The following is a 20,417-nucleotide window of genomic DNA, read 5'->3' on the forward strand; positions in this document are numbered from 1 at the left end:
ATATATATATATATATATATATATATATATATATATATATATATATATATATATATATGGCAAAAATATTGGGGGGATGCAATACAAAACCCACATGAGGTATAACAACAGAAGATGTCTATTCTGAGTATCCTATTGCGTAATTATTCTGCATGCATTTACATGACGTCATACAAAAGGGAGGGTTGCGTCATCTGAGGGCCAGGATTCAAATCAATTATGGAGACATCGACATCACATCAGGGAAAAAAAAACATGTACACCTCTGTGATGATTTGTAGTCACTATTTGTCATCCTGACATCCCCACGCGACAAGGCATGCTTTAAAACTTTCCACTCCGCTTGCTCTTTGTTGCCAGTGTTATGCTGATATTGTTTCTTGTAAAAAGAGACAAGATATTTTATTTTATTTTTCCTCCCTCAAGACAAGCCGCAACTCCGATGCAGCCACGTAGCCAAAAAAAAACTGCAGTTTAACCATCTCATCTGTGGAGAGAGAAAAAAAGAGAAGCCATGACCATGGATAATCCTCGGCAGAGCGTTCTATATTTAGCTCCCACCATCACTGTCTGCAGAGTCTTACTTGAGTTGGTTGCCTATTTTGTGTTCCTTTGGCGAACATTTTTGTCTTTGTGGTTGTTCGTTGAATTGGTTTTCCTAGAAAGGAAGTGGGAACGGTTTAGTAAACATGAAAGCAAAAAACACATGAAATTGCATTTTCAGCGTTTCCACAAATAATGACCCAATATTTAAAATATATCTCCATGTACGTTTTTAGGAGGCTAAGCTTTTTAAATTAACAAAGACAAATTGTAATATGCCCTAGAGATGGTTAAAAAAAAGTCTGACTTACATTGGTCCAACTGGCTCATCATCTTTAACATGAAGGAATGAAAAGAGAACAAAAGGACACAAACGTCAGATAAAATTGCTAAATGAATATATTGATCATTCCAAATCTAGAACACCAACTTTGCACACTATTTCACAGAGGCATAAAAAAGATGAGAAAAATCGACTTGGAGACACTCTAAAGTTGGTCAATATGGGGCACCGAATCATTCAAGCGTGAACGTTTTGCTGAGAGAACAGATTGCTTTAAATGGTGGTGTGACACAGCCGTGCACTCAAATCACACCAGTCAGAGGCGTTCTATGCACAAACTGTGTCAAATTAAAAGGAAACATTTGAGAGTGAGATATCTTGGAGGGTCTAGAGTAGAGCTACACGTCTACATTAGCATGGTAAAAAGGCCAGCAGTAACAAATAGTCTAAGTAGTGGAATTTGACATTACTTCAATAGATCCTTAAAGCTACCACAAATCTAATTTTAACCCTTGGGGGTTGCGATTCAATTTCAGACTTGGTCTATTTGAAGGAGGCTTACAGATGCTTCATTTGAAACCGCCTTTTAATTACACCCAGCAATATCACAGAGAATTTTTGAAAAGCCCCCACCCAAAAATACACAGATGAGCTATTGTGACCGATTTGGCACGCTAACAAAGAATTTCCATTTTAGCTTCCCGTAGCACCATCATGCTTTTATGATTTCCCTACTGCCTGACAGAGAATCTCTGTATTTACTGCTGATTGATGATATTGTATCATCTCTGTGTGAGTACTCGTACGTTTTATTTTCAATTATCAGTGCATTATTTAGATTGAAGGCTGTATTTTCAAGATTGTCAAAGAAAATGACTAATCTGCAAAGCCACTTTTACACCAAGAGTACAATCCAGATGGGTTAAAAGCGGCACTCAGACGTTTCGTCAAAAGACGTTTGGTCCCCGGATGTTTGGTGCCCGGACGTTTGGTCGACCGGACGTTTGGTAGAACGGACGAGGCATCGACCGGACGTTTGGTAGAACGGACTCTCTCTCTCTCTCATGATTATAATTTTGAGAGCGAGAGATTACCTGGTTGCTCGCTTTCAACAGTAAACACTGTCTCTCTCATAATTTGACAGCGAGCGAACCCGGCGACCAAACGTCCGGTCGACGGCTCGTCCGTTCTACCAAACGTCCCGTCGACCAAACGTCCGGGGACCAAATGTCCGGGGACAAAACGTCCGGGGACCAAACGTCTGGGGACCAAACGTCCGGGGACCAAACGTCCGGGGACCAAACGTCCGGGGACCAAACGTCCAGGGACCAAACGTCCGGGGACCAAACGTCTTTCGACGAAACGTCCGGTCACGGTTAAAAGCGGTAGATTCTGTACAATTAATACAAAATAGTTGCTAGGTTGTGACTCAATAATTGAGCCAAGACAAAATAAGACATCCATCAGTGCAGTGCAACTCTAAACTAAATTTAATTTAATTTCGCCTGATTGTGAGGTTGTTGCTTCAGATGCTGAGTCACTCCTGAATTTCCATCGCTGAACTAATTGTTTATTTTTGACATAGACAACCGACAAAATGCAAGCAAATCTCTAGTACAGTATTCAACTGAATTGAACTTGGTGGACACGCATCCTTAAAAGTGGGCATCGGTCCATGTGGTGGCGTTGACAAGCTGGTTGGCGTTTGGCGTAGGGGTGCAAATGTGTCACCTGGTAAATAAGCAGCCACATGCAGTTACCAAGTCGCAGATTGGCAGTGTTACAGCAGCATTCCATGGTGTTAATATGAAGCAGCATAGAACAGCAGTTATGTCGTTAGTCATCGAACATGGTACTGCAATCAATTATGGTAGTACATATTTTTGCATATGCCACCATTTTCTCACCTCCTATGCATACGCCACACAAGCTGTATTTACTATACTGCCTCTGCAAGCACATGACAACCGATTTTTACTGTGTGACAGTCGTAACCACAAGCATTTTTGTTTGAAATCATATCTCCAAGAGATTTTTTTTAATTAAAAAGAGTGATCCCACAGTAAAAATCTCAAGCAACTAGATTTGTAACACGGGATAGAAATGCGAGCCTCTGCCTCAGAGCCCTTGGCCATGGAGCATGAAAAGTGTTCAAATACAGCAAGTCATAAAGCACACAGATAGGGGGCCAAAACCAGCAGGAATCAGGGATGCTAAAAAGAGACTTTAGAGAGGCTGTGCCTGGTGAACTGAGAGTCCTCACTGCTGATTTGAATGGCATAAACATGGCAAATATAATCCACCTTAATCATTTCATTTTTCCAGTGGATGAAACCAACTGGAGGCCATCCACACACTGCGCTTAAGCTGCGAATGGATTTATGCCGGCATTTTTTTTAAATGTAACTAAAGCATTTTATTATTATTTTGCATTGCAGAACACAAATACATTCAATTAAAAGAGTAAAGTTACTTGTCAACTATAGACATCCCAAAACAGAATTGATAATGTCTGCCTATACTTGTATAAGGTAGGATAGGGATCCGCCTACTTTAGTATAATGATATAACCTGGCTTTTTGTTGGCTGCCATGTACATATTTTAAAGATTAATATGACACATTTGTAGATATGTTATACTTATTACTGTTAATGTTCATCGTAACATTGCAACAGTACCACATGCATATTCTTTTACTAACTGCGATTGAGTGCGTTAGGAAAAGAGGAACTTTTCAAGTCGAGATAAAACGTAGCTATTTAATATTCCTTCCACATTTTCCTGAGTAAGTCTTTGTTTCCTTTAAAACAACAAAAGCAAGATGTACCAAGAAGCTCTTGTTTGCGCTGTATTAGAGTGTTTGGTTGCCCCGCTGTGATCCATAATGACAGCAAGGCCTGTCACGGTTGTGTTTTAGTATAATGAGGCCATAGTTGTATGTTGAATTTTGAAGGCGATGAAGTCACATTAGATAAGGTAAGATGTAACCTTTGTTGAGACGGTGATGCGTTTGGAGTTTAGAGACATTTGCAAGTGGTCACATCCTCCAGGTGATTTGTGTTCCTCCAGAAAGAACCACAGTTCAATATTAATATCAAGTTAACTGGTCAATACTATATTGAGAAACGGTACCAAATAAAATCAGCTCTGTTCTTTTATGTTTGAATAGGACTCATTTGGTGGTGGATGAATAAGACTGTGCAATCTTGGTTGCCTCAAGCATTTGGTGCAAGGATGAGCGTGTTCATACAAAGTTGTTTTCGCAGGCGGTGTTTACCTGCCTGTTTACAGTATGTCTGCCCACGATGAAACCCATTTTGTGCGATGCAGCAATACAAAAGGCTTCAAAGGCGAGCCATCTAAAGCATTTTTTTTTGTTTATCCACCGGAGCTTTTGAAAAACCTAATATTACATTGTGAGAAGAATATTGAAATTCTAGCTCAGTGGGGTAGAGCCAAATTCCCACTTGAATTTTTGGGGCAATGGACAGTAGGCGTCTTAAAACAACTGATTTAAAAATAAATGAATAAATAAATAAACATGTCTAGGACCATGCAGAATTTCTCACTTACCACCCATTTAGAAAATGGCGCCATTTGGAAAGAAGTAGGGAGGGAAGAATAGTAACCGATTCAGTTACACATCTGCATCATGTACAGTAAATGATCAACACCATTGTTACTATTGCTGTCATTCAAAGGAGTAAGTGCTCAAAAGGTTTGTTCTTCTATTTTTTAGCTAATGTGAATCTTTAAATGTCATATTAGCATTTCTCGAGCATGAGGATTACATGAGGTAATACTCGCTGTTCCCATTTTGAGGCAAAACGGCATTTACATCTACATTTAAGTTAACCTAAGCAGGGTAGACACATACCAACAATAGGTAAAACATCGAGCATTTTCTCCTTTTTACGTCGTAATTCATCAGAAACCAATTCGGAATTTGTCTGCAAGATTGTTCTAAGGAATTATCTATAGAATGAGGTGCGTTTAGAGTGATTTTTACTATTCAACATGTTTGGTGAACATCTGGACTAACAATCCAAATGTTTAACGTGTTCAATATTTACAATGACAAATCCTGAAAAAAGACAGTAAAAGCGGTATGTGAATAACCTGCTTTAGGGCAATGTTGTGTACCTTAGGGAACAATGAAAACATTGAATTATTAGTTTTAAATCTTCTTTTCAGTCATTTCGTCAATGAACTCTATGATCACATCACACATTAATTTGTGATTTCTTATTGAAGATGCACCAAAAAGCAAAAAGTACAGTCAGAAATAAATCTTTCAGTTAGAAAAGGCTTGCATTTGCTTACCATCAATGATGTCATCCGGCCTCTTGCGTTTCTCGTACACAACGATAATAACTACGAGGATGATAATTTCCGCAAGCACGCCCAGGAATGGCCAAAGAGGAGCGAGATGGCTTCGCACCCGTAGGATGGTAATTTCGGCAGTGGTACCAATGGTGTTGGTCGCATTGCACTCATACTTCCCAGGATCTGTATTTAAATCCAGATTGATGACATACAACTCAGTGTAGTTGTCTCGACTGGTGATGAAGAAGCGCCCAGTGGAATTGTCGATGTCCTGAAAGGTTTAAATTGCTTAGTTAATATCAGAAGTACATTTTACTCAACATTACATATTTAACAATTAGTATATCCAAATGTCATACTATGGAAGACGTCCCATCCATTTTCCGCCATGTCCAGGTGGGATGTGGGTACCCAACCGACTTACAGTACATTGTTGCATTTTCCGCCTCATTTTTATTTTCACTTCGTTTGTGGCCAGTGATAACAGGTTTTGCTGTGAAAAGAAAGAAAAGTGGCTGGTTAGCTAAGCAAGGCTAATCACCCTCTTGCTACTGTCACAATGAAATTTCCCGAATACGGAATGACTAAAGTTGTCCAATCCAATAGCATGAAGAAAACAGGAATACGAGTTACCGATAATATAGCCTGTTATGTGTCCATGTTTCTACAAAGTTTAAAGACAGATGGATAGATGACATTAAACTCTACAGCATACAATATTAATAGTATAGGAGCCATTCTTTCATCTTAATCTGCGGTCAGTACACAAATTGATGCCTTATATTGTACTTGGCTACATCAAATCAGACTGAAAATTTGACATTTTCATAACACACCATACTGTGATGATGAGAGGTAAGGGATGAGTGAGGTATTAAAGCCTCCAGATGTTCCAATTGAAAAAAACTATAGTAAATTCCACAAAGAAGAATGCAAAGTGAAAGAGGAAAAAAATGTTAAAATTCATGAGCACTAGGAAAATGTCTATTCAAGACCAGCAGTAACACAAAAGGCAAAGTCACAAATATCTGCCAATAGAACAGGTTAGACACTTCATTTGACTCTGTGCGTTGAAGACTGTGCTGCTAATCCCCCAAAATTACAATAATTCCTTCCATGCAATTAAGCAGGATAAGACCCAGAGTGATCTTTTTTTTTCAGATGCATTGAGGGTGGGGCGAGGGGTTCCGAACTCCGTTGACATCACCCCCACTCTAATTATGGAGCCCACGTGGTGCCCTGGCAGGGGAGTGGCCAAGCTCATTTGCGACTTATCCTTGGCCTCTATTATGTCAACGAGTGATAGCACGACAACTGTGTCAAATTGTGCCAGAGCAGCAAAAACTTCCATGTCACACTCCTCCGATTAATAGTGTTTGTCAGACAAAAATGTAGACATTTGAAGAGGGATAAAGTAATAGTATTTAGACAAGAGGGTATGCATTGGACGATTGAGACACAGTTTAATTAAATCCGCTGTTGGCACCATGCAATCTGTTCTGCTTGTAATTATATGCAGGATTGTCCAAATGTTTCTGATGAGCACTTGTGTTGTTATTTCAATTAGCTTGTTCACAGCAGAAATAACTTCTACTATTTAATGGCATTAATGAATTACAAGGGTAGGCTCTCTTCCGTTATGAACCTGGAAGTGGCCTCCGAACAAATACACTAGATGGAGCAACAATGTGATAATATGCTATCTGTGCATGTTTAAAATCCCATAGTAGATCATTTACCTCACACTTATTAGCCTACTAAAATAGTACATTTTGTCACATATTTTTCCAGCTTGCAATATGTTGGCATTAGAAATCCCATTTTAGTAGACATTACCACTCGTCCGTTGATCCCCACCATGTCTCTAATGTTTGTTATTAGTTAGAATATATTTATTATGACCCAGGTTCCAGGTGGCCTTACAAACTAACCAGAGGAACTTTCAATTCCTTATGTAGTTTTGATCAACATCGGCTTTGTAAAAGAGTAAATATCATTAGCATTCAGCAGCGTTGGAGTTTTTTTTTCAGATACCAAGTGTGCGGTAGTGGTGAGCTTAGGATCGCAGACAATATACTCCCATGCCGCAACAGAGATGGCTGGGACAGGATTCACAGCCTTAATCCTACAACATCACAGAAGCCTCCATCTGTTGCCTCAAGAGCTGAATCCTGCAAGGATGAGTGTGCCAAGGACACTGTAGGCGAGGGATCTCAGCAATTGGCTGCCAAGAAGCATAGTGCAAAGCTGGCGAGCATAACAGCAGGCTGACTACCTAGGTCACAAATAATTGCAAACACCTTAAGATATGTAAAAAGACCATTTTTTGAAAAGTTTAAAAACATATATATATTAATACTCAGTCACTAGCTTTATCTAACGTGGATCCTAACATAAGACAAACGCATGGAATCTGCATCCAGTTAAAAGGCTGACTATTTTTCTGGGGGGAAGGAAACATAGCGAGCTTCAACAGTCACTGGCCTGCAGCTCCGGCGTCGGCCAGGAGACTTCACTTGAACGGACACGAGTCCCGTCAGCTCTCAAGCACACACACACATGCTCATCACCCGCATTACACAATCAGGCAGCGCTCTAAGACAACCGCAGGAAAAAAGAGGCAGGGCATGCTCAGTATGCAATCCAGCCATGCCACAGCAAATTGGCTTATGTCCCGCACACAGGCAAGCTTCTCTTGAACAGGGTCTTCACTTGCCATTTCGCTAGTAAGAATCCTTATTCAAGGTGACGGCTAAGCTGTGAAACAACACACAAGTTATCCTGATTGGTTTGATTTTCTAGACATTGTTGTCACAATTGTATAATGTTTTAATCAGCCCTTTGAATAGGCAGTTTTGCAATTGCAAAATCACACAAGGTTCTCTTGTAGTGGCCCTAGAACTGCCATGTAGTTTTCCTGTCCAATTTGTAAAGACCATCATCTGAGCGAAAAGGCAACAGTGACAACAGCCTTGGGAGGCTTTCATGTCATAACCGTTGCACAGGATGTGTCCAACATCTTTCTCAACAAGGAGTCACTTCACATAGCCTCAGATTGCTAACTTTTCTAGGACATCTTTTATCCTACCAAAGCTTAGTAGTGAACCATCGATGACCTATCCATTCAACCATCCATTTGCTATATCGTTTTCATTAGAGTAACGTTTAACGACTTATCACAATTTAATCATGTGGCAGCATGTCAAAGGCAGCTATTGAAGCCAAGATGTTTGGCTGTTGTTCAATAGGTCACAGAGTGTGAATGGCTAGTAGGAATGAAAGGATAAATGTATCACATCGTTATCTCTTGCGGTGCAGTAATAGTACATCACAAGTCCTGATGTGTTATTTGATTTTTGGATTTTTATAAATTGCACAAGTTGTAACTTTAAGTATGACTACTACATCATAGGTTCGTGGCAACTGGAGTGTTCTGACTTGATTACCAGTTCGGGTTATGTTACCGCTGTCGGAAAAGAAGGATCCTTCATCTTTTAACGTTTATTTGTATGTATTTGTGCACTGTAAATGAGTAGCCACCATATCAACGCCATGCCAGTGATATTTATACTCAACAGTGAGAGTTTTGCAGTTGATTGGCCTGGGAGGCATTTGTGTCATTTAGCTGACAGTTTCACTGACGTACCACAAGAATCTTACCTTTTACTTCAATCGTAGCATTTGCATTTGGAGCCATTTCAAATGTGTATACACACATGTATTCCCCAGAATCATCAGCCCTTGGTTTAACAATTCTGCAACGAGAGGATACGAATCCATATTTTAAAGCTATTAGTCACTCAAACTATCAAACGGAACTGCTAATTCGTTCAGACTTCAACAGTAAGGCCCGTAGGACTGGAGAGCAGGTAGTCAACAGAGTGTTGGCATGTTACTGAGATATAATAGTGCCGCAGCAGGATTCTACGCAGAGGGGAACCATAGGCATATTAGCTGTAATTTTCCTTGTATCACTGATACAATGTGACAAGGAAGTGACCAATTGGTTTATTCTTGTGGCAAGGGAGAATCTGTGGTTTGTCTAAAGGGGTGATGGTGGCTTTGTGCTTCACTGGAGAACTTTGGTGTTACTCCAAGGTTACATTGAATTAGAAGAACTATATTTTTTTCACTTTGTGACAAAAGTTCAATATCAGTCCAGATATTGCTTTAGGGTGGTTACATTTTTGGGGGGGCGGCCAACATGTGACATACGTATGCAGTAAAATTGTTGTGGGGATTTACGCAACCATATCAAAACTTTAGGTCTACTGCTAGAAAGCCAAGACTTCACAATGTCAGATATGTTTAGTACCGGTCCTTACCTGTATGTTGTGCTCCGCTGCTCGGTTCGTGTATTAGCAATCTCTCGTCCATTCTTCACCCAGAAACTCTCTGTGTGAGGGGTGTGGGCAGTGGTAAGGTTGCAATGTATACTAACAGGTACACCAGGGGAGTCCAATGGCAGGATCATTTGATCAGAGGCATTGATCTTTGGTTCTGCAAGACAGAGATGGCCCAGGCTTAATAGAGGAAATTCACTGTTGGAATGAGATATTTTTTGAAGGTTAGCTGCAGTGTGTAAAAGCCCAGTCTCAAACAATTTTAAGAAACAATGTTAAATGTATATAGCAAATAATATTGAGACTAGACTGACATTCTGCATGACTGCTGTGCGGCCCTCTAAATGACAGATCGCTGGTCACGAGACGAATCATTTTTCAAGGACATTCAGGGCATCGTGTCCTCTGCTTAGACTTGAGTAGGATGCTTGTTTTCAGGGAGGACCAGCCTCAGAGGGCATGGAAGATCCATGGGGGAGGAGTAAGGACCTTTGTGTCATGATACTACTGATTCCACGAGCCAGTAGGCAAAAGATGACTAGCTAGTGACTTCTATTAGCATTTATGGCACGGTCTTCGTGCACAGTTATAGGGAACTCACTCTTCTTCCTCCCACGCTTCTCCCCCCACCAAGCTTGTTCTATTAATAGCATGTTCAAGACATGCGCACAGACACAACATGAGGTACATAAATTAACATTTGGCTAACTCGGCACAGTGGTCCACAGGCAATTCACACAGAAGGTTGTTATAAGGACGCCTTGTCAATCTCGCTAGCCGGCATGCTGAAGATTTTATGTCAGTGAAAAGCTTCACAAATCTATTTTGCATAATGTTTGTCCTCCCTTGGTGCGTTGGAACCTTTTCACGTTGATTGGCCAAAAGGGAAGGTACAACCTGGACTAGTCGGCAATCAGAGGTCACATGTAGACAAAACAATACGATGTCAGCGCAGTGGTTAAAACGACATCAATTCAATGAAATGTACAAGGCTATTATGCCACAGTGCTGTGAAATAATTGCCATGAATAGAATTGTGAGCTTCCTATGTGTTTGATTTTGCCAAGTGGTTTCGTATTTTTAGTATTTAAAATTCAGGCCCATTACAAGATTATTAAACCATATTAGCGGGTCCTACTTTGTGTATATGACACTACAGTGATGTGAAGCACAGAGTGTGCCTCACGGAAGTTAATTGAAGAGGCCCTTCACTCAAGAAATGTCAGACCGTGTTCTCGTGTATAACGCTCATCCACTTTTGATGAAAAAAGGTTGTAAAAGGCCTTAAGTGTAATGTCACGCAGTAGCCCCACCTGTCCATCCTGTATCTTTGTCGAAGGTACTACAATTACGATTTTTTTTCTGGAATTAGCTTATGTGTACATTGGAAAAATGATTTAATACCAAGGTATCATCCCACGATCTTAGTTCTCTCTCAAATAAGCATTTTTTATTAAGTGGCTTTTTGTTTGAAATGTAGAAATGAGACAAAAAGAGGGACAGTGCAGGTTATGCGTTTTGGAGACAAAGCCAGAGAGACTAGACAGCAAAGGAAAGTGTTGAGTGGAAAAAGTTGATTTTGTTGTATCGACGACCCCTAACGGGACAAGCCAAACAAGTAGTAGTAATAGTAGCATATCAACTAGTGCCATAGCAATTACCCTTATTTGTCCGAAGGCTAAACATAGTTCTAACACTTTTGCAGCCTCTCTGGGAGAGGCTCATGGTGACTACAGCATTCCATGCCTCTCTGTGCTCCAGTGAGATGAGCAGCTAAGTATGCATAGATTAAAAAAAGGTCCACTCGCCTTTTAGTTTGTTTGACTGTATGTGTGCACAGAGCAGATGGTGTAAAGGCCCATAATGTCATTACTGATTCAAAGTCACACACTTACTGCCTGAGACAGTTTCTCTGTGCTTAGACAAATCCAGCGAGACTGATTCATGGAAATGAGTGAAATGAATACATCTCCGAAGGAAAAGCAAAATCAGACACCCAATGGGCTCTGATCTCTTTATTGGATCTCCACCAAATAAACTACAAAAATACGAGGAGAAATTTATCATTTAAAAGACAACAGTGCAAACAATGCAGGGGTTAGCAACTAAAATATCAGATAGTACTACAATCCCAAAGAGTCAAAGGTTGAAATTAGCATTAAGGGCGGAAACGATTTTACGTAAAATGAGTTGTTAGATATGGATGCTGAAGTGCGACTACAGTCAAAATTGTACCTTACATTTTTCTAGGACAAACCTTTACTCTCTGTAATGACCTCAAACTTATTAGTAATGATCAGTCCCAATTTGTCCAGTACTGAAGTCCACCTGCCCTGAGTTATAAGACACTTCCGGATTAGAGTGTAGTGTCATACGAGGTGTTTATACTTTCACGAGGCACAGAAGGAAGTAGGAAAAATCGTGAAGGATAGCTCTACTTCGTTCCCTTACCTCTAAGCATGATACTAAATCCCCGTTACCGGACGTTTCGTCGAAAGACATTTGGTCCCCGGACGTTTGGTCCCCGGACGTTTGATCCCCGGACGTTTGGTCGACCGGACGTTTGGTAGAACGGGCGTTTGGTAGAACGGGTTCACATGCAATTGATAGATTTTAACATTGGGTGAATAGGGATTTAATGACTATTATTTAACATTGAGTGAATAGGGTTAGGGTTAAACAAATGAAAGTCTCAAACCTCGGGACTCTCGAACCCGTTCTACCAAACGTCCCTTCTACCAAACGTCTGTTCTACCAAACGTCCATTCTACCAAACGTCCGTTCTACCAAACGTCCGTTCTACCAAACGTCCGTTCTACCAAACGTTCGTTCTACCAAACGTCCGGTCGACCAAACGTCCGGGGACCAAACGTCTTTCGACCAAATGTCCGAGTACCCTAAATCCCCTGGTTCCTCCTGAAGCTACATCATCACTAAATGAATCAAAGCCTTTTAAGTGCCTTCAAAGTGCCACCAACAGCAACACAACTCCATTTTGTAACTGTGCAGTAGTCACTAATTCCAAATGCTCCTCCTCATAACCAAAAAACCCAAAAAATCAACAATTTATCACATTGTCATTTTTCAAAGCATGCAATACTCACTCTGTAGCACCGAAATAGTGGCCTGGGCCCGAATCCAGGTTATAGCAGGGTTTTGTCGCAGGTCATTTCGCTTGGGGTCATTGCTCGCTCGGCACTCGTAAGTTCCAGAGTCCTCCAGTGTGAGGCGTGTGATACCTAGCACACTAACACCATTGGCACCATAGGCCGTGTTGATGGACACCCTGCGCTTGCGAGCTCCGTCCCACAGCTGCTTGAAGGAGTCTGCTCGGTTGATCTCGGAATACCACCATTGGATTTCGGGGGTGGGGTTACCCAACACGTCGCAGTAGAGCTCAAAGGTGTCCCCCGTAAGCTTGGTCTCAGACATCGGCGACTTCACAAACCCAGCTGAAGAGAAAAGGTTGAGAAGAGTTAGAAAAATGAGGCCAAGGAATAGAGAAATAAATTCAAGGTGATTAGAGCACATCTTAGAAAATGCCAGTCCCATTGTAAACACTCTTGAGAATGTGGTCGATACACTTTCAATACACAGACTGCAATACAAAAAGAGCACATTGCCTTTTAAGTGTTTACTCTAAATATATACCAGAATGGGAAAAAAGGAGCATAACTTAATTTAATCAGTCTTGTCAGGTTCCCTGAAGTCTGTTCATCAGAGGCCCTTGTTGACTACACTTGTCAACAATCATTCTGAGTCTTTGACATGTTGTTGTGGCAATCACTGGCACCACTTTCACTTGACCTCAATAACAGGGAACATCTAAAACTTAATTTTGTTGTTTTTGGGAGTGATATAATCAGTCTATATATAAATAAATAAATATATATATATATATATATATATATATATATATATATATATATATATATATATATATATATATATATATATATATATATAAAATGGAATTACTTGCCTTATACAATTAAATTGCAAATCAATCAAATACTAACAGCACTTCACAGAAAATGCCACACATTGGTGAAGGGGAAACAGCATGATGTTAATCTTCTTTAATCCCAAACTGATATTGCTGTGACAGCAGAAATGAGGTCAATCATGATTCAGTTTGAAATAGCTGAACATATTTCTTTCAAATATTCATTTGAAAAAAGGTAAAAAAATGACCTTCTCCATCTATACTGTCACTGAATGACTGGCCCTTAGGAATTCAATCACTCGGTGGTATTCATCTTAGTACCACCTCCTTATCTGGTCAATGGGAAATACTATAGCATTTTAGAATAAAGTGGGATCCCACCAGTGAGATTGTCAGAACTTCAAATGTGCCTATGTGCTAATTTTCTTTACACTCTAGTTCCACAACAGTAGTCAGCCCAACAACACAGTGACAGCCCTCATTACCCTAATCTAATGACAAATCACATGGATCACAGATACTCTTCTCAGCCTCTCCTGAAGCCTGAAAGCTCTAAATTAAAAAATAATAATAATAAAAAACAGCCTTAACTTTATCCTTGATCAGTAAAGGAAATTGGACCAAAGATGCAATTAAACAGCTATCCTGAACCAGCTAAGTGAAGTCCTCAACTATATTATATTATATAACTAAAACATGATTTTTACTTAACGCTGATTTTGCCATTGTTATGGTTTTCCAATCATTATATATTCCCAAAAGGCATATACATATCAATTTGATATTTGTTAGATTTCTACCTCTACCTTAAAAATAGCTTCTATAAAAGAGACAACTAAGAATAAAAAATTCTAATGAGACTTTTGTAGTACTTTTAGAAGTTTCCACGTTCCTATTCCAACAAACCTTTGCTAATGTGTTAATCAGGGTTAGTCATACGTGTGTCATAAAATCATGATCAAATTGATAAGGTTATATTATTTAAAAAAAAGAGCTTATAAGAGGTTCAAACCCACTACTCTATATTCTAGAACTGCACTACAAATAATTGACATGTCAACGATGCCAAAACCAATGTATCTAATAGCATTATGATGGTAGGGGATCATTGCCGCAAATTTTATTGACTTATGTCATACAGAACTTCACTAACATAACTTCACAAAGTCAAAGGTCTTGTGTAACATGGATTTCTTGCCCCTTTGAGGCTCATTGGTTCCCCTTCTGCTGACATGAAGGAAAAGCTGCAATAACGCCTCCTGATGCTCTCATTTACTTCAGCCTTGTACACCTCCCAAATTATGCTGGCCCTAAGATAATGGGGGTAATTGTTCATTGTTACTTGCATCTTGGATTTCCACCCATCCATTCTTTTTCTTTACTACTCGTCAAAGGACTGCTTGAGTTCTCAGTTGATGGCCACTTCCTCTCAACCAAAGAAAAACTCTACCAAGCAAATGGCAACTCCCGCAGAGATTGGTCCTATCTGTAAGGCTCAGGCGCTCTACTTGTGCTATATAGTTTTCATTTTATTTGTTTTATTTGTATTGGGGGGGGGGGGGGGGGCATTTTGCTCCATTTGATTTGGAAAAGCAGTCTTCCCCAAACTTGTGAAATCTGTCATCTGGTTAATTGACTAGAACAGAATGTAAACACCCCAGCCAACATTTTTAGATAGTTAACAATACATGACTTTTTACTTGGTAACCATAGTAACAGTTCTGTTGCCTAAAACATGCTCATGACTCATAGCCAGATGGAAATGAATTGGATAGAAAAGAGGGTGAAATTGTGAAGAAAATTTAGCGGGAATAAAAAAAAAACTGTCGGAGAATATTCGTCGCTACAATCCAAGCTTCTATGTGTGATGCCTCCAGTTATGCATAGTAATTAGCATTTGTCTCTTTTCTCTGCAAACATCTGCTTCCATCAAGCTCACAACAGAATTCCCAAGGGTGAAACCAAGTCTAATACAGCCTACGTTTGTAAAAGCTGAATTTCAATTTGACACATTTATTGTTACTTTTTTTTTTACTACAATAGCTTGTATATTTCAGACACTGAGCAACAGTGGTCATTCGAAAGGTAGCCATCAATTCTTAGAACGCATAATAACATAAAATGAGGGAATAAAAAGTTAATTAAATGTGGTTCAAGGTGACGGCCCGAGGTAAAAAGATTGCCGGGCATAATTAGTATTCAGCAGAGGAGAATTAACACACAGAACTAACTAAAGACAACAATCATCAAATAAGCACAACTGGTGCTCTTTTCAAGGTACTGACAGAGAGCAGGTGGTACTCATTCATGTCAAAGCATCACTGGAGGAAGTGTACAGCTACAACTGTAAACAAACTCTTCTACTAAGCTACCACTTTATTTGTGAAGGGAAAAATAAATGTTATATGTAACATCTTTAAAAAGAACCAAACTTAAAATCTTGTTTTTCTTTGCAAGACTTTGTCGAGTGGGCCTTTACTGGCAGAGTTCATTAGCTAGTGCAACAAGGTGTATAGTTGGTATATGGTCGATTGGTCGCCGGTCTTTTGGTCGCCGATCTTTTGGTCGCCGGTCTTTTGGTCGCCCGGAAGGTAAGTGATAATTACCATTTAAATCGTTGCTCAAATTCCCTAAATACAAACTGCGAATGACTATTTAGTCATACTTAATGCCCTAGTAATTATTAGCCTAAAGAAAAGCTCCAAATTTCCCGGACTTTTATTGTTTTTTGTTGGAGAACTTGTCAAGACCCTGACTGACGTAGCTTCTTAAAGTACACACGTACATACAAACTCTTCTACACTCACGCGTCGGCTCAGTGAAACTGCTCATGGCCATTGTTGGCTTTTACTGATGCGTAGACCGTGTTGTTTTACCTTGTTTTGTTGCTGGTCTTTTGGTCATCGGTCTTTTGGTCGCCCGTTGTCACGGTCGGGGCGACCAAAAGACCTCACACGGTATAGTTCAGGACACCACTGGAGCAAATACTGTATTTGAGTTAAACTATCATCTTACAAGGAATATAAGAAGGGGATCACAATGTGAGGCCAAGCTAAAGAAGTAGAAGCGCAAAAAGAGCGGAGCCGTTAAGCGTTAAAACGTTACTCCACTGATGTCGATATAAAAGAGATGTCCCCCGAGAGGCTGCATCAAGCAGCACACTAGTGCCGTGCAGCCAGAATGAGTCAGCTGCCTGCCTACAACCTGGATCCCCATCTGCACTCCCACAAGGCAGACAGAGAGAGCAGCGAGTAGGAAAACCCCCTAAGGACCACTGAACTGGTCACATGCAAGGAAGCAGCGTGTGCCCGCGTATGTGAGCATGTGCAGTAAAGTGTTGCCGGGTACATCTGTATCGTACCTGCGTGGTGCTGTGATAGATTTAGCACTTTTAATAGACATGAAATCTGTCGCTACTCAGTGACATGATTTTTTCGGTTTTAAATGTTAAATATCAATATTTAGAACTTATAACCCATATTGGATGTCATGTACTGCGCAGTTAGGACATTGTATAGGACAATGTATCATCTAAATCAGGGGTGTCAGACTCGGGTTGGTTTGCGGGCCGCGTTAACGTCAACTCGATTTCATGTGGGCCGGACCGTTTTAGATATAATATTTAGATTTGTTTAAATAAATGGATTAAAAGAACTGGATTAAAAGCCCTGAATATTCAGTTTTTTATAGATCTAAAACAATGTTTATTTTAGCTTTTTTGATATATATATTTTTAGATTTTACAAAATGATTTTTGAACTAAAAACAGAAAAAAAATGATTAAAAAATTACAATTATTGATTTAAAAAGGGAAAAATCAGGAAATTTAATATACATCTATAATCTTCATTTTAATTTGATCCTAAGACAGAAAGTCGGCACTCATGATTTACTTTCCCGGGCCACACAAAATGATGCGGCAGGCCAGATTTGGCCCCCGGGCCGCCACTTTGACACAGGTGATCTATATCAAAATGCAACTCTATCATGTATTGATTGGTATATTATTTTTTCCACTGTGCTGTGCTGTATTTATTTATTAACTCACTTATTACCTATCTATTTATGTCTAAAACGTCTTTCCTATTTCTGCATCCTCACCCTATTGCTACTGTGACAACAAAATTTCCCGAATACGGGATGGATAAAGTTATCCAATCCAATTATAGTCCATTGGCCTTATTGTAATGAGCATTCAGGAGAGATTGCCACTTTCATCATTAAGATACCAAACTGTCAGAATGAGCAACTATTTCTATTTGTATAGTCATCATAAATGTTTGTGCCATCCTTTTATGATGGTGCTGCCCAAAACATTAGAGGCTTACTGAAGGGACATCACACATCAATGTCATACTGTGAGCAGTTTAAAGCTCCTTCAAAATGTCAGGGATTATTTTTCTATGTCACAACTGATCAGCTGTTTTATGTGAGTCTTTTTTTTACTCTTTCTGTTATTTTCAACATAGTCATAATATACTTGTATGTCGATTGGAGATCGCAGCAATGATTAAGTAACAACTACTTTCTAGTTAGTAGTACAGTATGAGGATACCCAGTCACGTAATTTTCAGAGGATCCAAATCGGGTGAAAAAGATCGGGTTTTAAAAATGTATTCATTTAGTTTAAATTTTAAAGGCTACAAAGCAAAAAAATAATCCCAAAGTACGATTTTGCAACAAGACACAAAAATATATACGTTTCATGTAAGCCAAAATTGCAAGGATTTCTTTGTGTGTGTGTGTGTGTTAAAACCACTATTATTTAATATAGCTAACACAAAAAGATAGTTTTATTCAACTGAAAAAATATATTTTCATATGTTTTTTTCCTAATACTTAGACTTGGCTCGCAAATCCTCCAAATCAGGCCACTTGGATTTGAGTACAAACATGTGATCTGGAAATCCCTAGTACAGTTTTATAGTCATCATCACAATTTAACCAGTGTGGTAGCATTGCGAAAAGAAAAAAAATTAAAAGCCAGAGGAAAATGCAAGTACATTTTTAAACTTAATCCTTTTGATACACACTGATCTGATGTGATGTGAGATAAGATTATTTTTAACCTTATTGAATCGAGTAGCCAGGACAGACGCGTGTACCGTACTTATCATATTTTTGTTATAATCCACGAAAGTGTCTTTACTTGGTACCACAATTTGGTAGATGGTATTACAGTAGTACATGCATTATTTAGCTTTACAAGCGAGACAAGCACTTCTACTAACTACAAGCATAATAATAAGCGTTGATAAGGGGGTTAACATTTTGGTACATGGTCGATTGGTCGCCGGTCTTTTGGTCGCCGATCTTTTGGTCGCCGGTCTTTTGGTCGCCCAGAAGGTTATTGATAATTACCATTTAAATTGTTGCTCAAATTCCCTAAATACAAACGGCGAATTACTATTTAGTCATACTTAATGCCCTAGTAATTACTAGGTTAAGAAAAGCTCCAAATTTCCCGGACTTTTATTGTTTTTTGTTGGAGAACTTGTTAAGACCCTGACTGACGTAGCTTCTTAAAGGGACAACGCATGTACATACAAACTCTTATACACTCACACGTCGGCTCGGTGAAACTGCTCATGACCATTATTAGCTTTTATTGATGCGTAGACCGTGTTGTTTTACCTTGTTTTGTCGCCGGTCTTTTGGTCGTTAGTCTTTTGGTCGCCGGTCTTTTGGTCGCCCGTTGTCGTGGTCCGGGCGAACAAAAGACCGCGACCAAAAGACCAGCGACCAAAAGACGGCGACCAAAAGACCGGCGACCAATCGACCACACATTTTAGTCAAAAACAAGACATTGGTATCATTGCAAAGGCAAAACTGACTTGGCTTTTTCACCCTGATACTGCCAGAGTGTTTCTTTTCCTTTCTACACTTGTGGCATTACAGCACACCTTATTTAATGGCATAGTGGGGGACCCAAGTGACAGTTTCACGGTTATTTACAAATTCAAATAATACTCTGCCCGTATGTTGTCATTTGAATCGCACAGAGCCGCAACAACAGTGTTATGAGATTTAAATCCCAGTAACCCTTGCTGGGTAGGCACGCTCTAATCTGGCCCTGTAATCACAACCGCTAAACGTGTCCTTTATTGTCTTTGGGAAGGTCAAATTTGGAGCAGTATGGTTGGATTTTACGTCAGCCCAAGTTTGTATCTTTTGCCAATAGCATTTTTAAAATCTTGTTTCTGTTACTAAACTTGAGATTGTGATCACATGTGTAGTATTTAATCTCTGTTCTTGCAACATTGGCATTATGTCTAACAAGCACTGTAGTAGCACAAGATGAGGCTGGACATGCCTTGAATGTCAAACGTGTTAACCTTGTGAGTTAGCGTTGGTGGATGTGTCGTTGTCATGATCATTAAGTACAGTAGCTATGTGGCCAATGGTGGTTATTGTACAAATATATTGTCTGAATTGTACGATGAACAGCCATCGTTAAACAACTGGTTAGTACTAATTTCCATCACTATCAAAAACAGACTTGACCTTTCTTTGCGTGATCTGCATATTTAGATTCTTTGAGCCACCATAATTCAGATGGTCATTTATTCTAAAACTTGCCTTTTCCTTTTGAAATGTCTTGCTTTTAACATTTTAGATTTCTATCTCTATGTATATACAGTCGATATTGATCTAGATCAGTGGTTCCCAAACTGGGGGGCGTGCCCCCCTAGGGAGGCGTAAAGAGAATTCAAGGGTGGCGTGAAGTCATCTGCTAAAAAAATGTTTAAATAGATTATAAGAATAATAAAATCAAAGAACAAATATCTGCCATTAAATACATGCAAAATATGATTATAGCAGTCACTCCAACGGTCCAACCCGTTTTCTATTAACAGAGATCTGTTTTCCTGAACAATGCTAAGAAATAAATGCAATAAGTAAAATAAGTTCACATGAGCAAAAGAGGAAGTGGGAGGGGGGGTGGGGGGGTTGTCTACTGGAAGCAAGAAGGGG

At 39.6% G+C, this 20,417-nt stretch overlaps 1 protein-coding gene across 2 annotated transcripts in view; it reads right to left on the reverse strand.

The window, feature by feature from the left end:
* nptnb (neuroplastin b) overlaps positions 1-20,417 on the reverse strand; it is a 26,047-nt gene continuing 5,630 nt past the window's right edge. Inside the window, exons 2-9 of one of the 2 annotated variants that reach the window (XR_013305999.1) lie at positions 12,601-12,948; positions 9,479-9,653; positions 8,814-8,908; positions 5,513-5,646; positions 4,401-5,424; positions 855-876; positions 585-658; positions 1-487 (exon numbers count right to left, since the gene is read on the reverse strand). Coding sequence is in view for 1 of the 2 variants with exons in the window: in XM_077624960.1 (XP_077481086.1) it covers positions 598-658; positions 855-876; positions 5,151-5,424; positions 5,513-5,646; positions 8,814-8,908; positions 9,479-9,653; positions 12,601-12,948 (1,109 nt within the window). In the remaining variant the exon portion in view is untranslated. The remainder of the gene's footprint in view (positions 488-584; positions 659-854; positions 877-4,400; positions 5,425-5,512; positions 5,647-8,813; positions 8,909-9,478; positions 9,654-12,600; positions 12,949-20,417) is intronic. The other variant, XM_077624960.1, reaches the window with a different exon arrangement.

Source organism: Stigmatopora argus, chromosome 2 (assembly GCF_051989625.1).
Source record: "Stigmatopora argus isolate UIUO_Sarg chromosome 2, RoL_Sarg_1.0, whole genome shotgun sequence".
Taxonomy (NCBI): domain Eukaryota; kingdom Metazoa; phylum Chordata; class Actinopteri; order Syngnathiformes; family Syngnathidae; genus Stigmatopora; species Stigmatopora argus.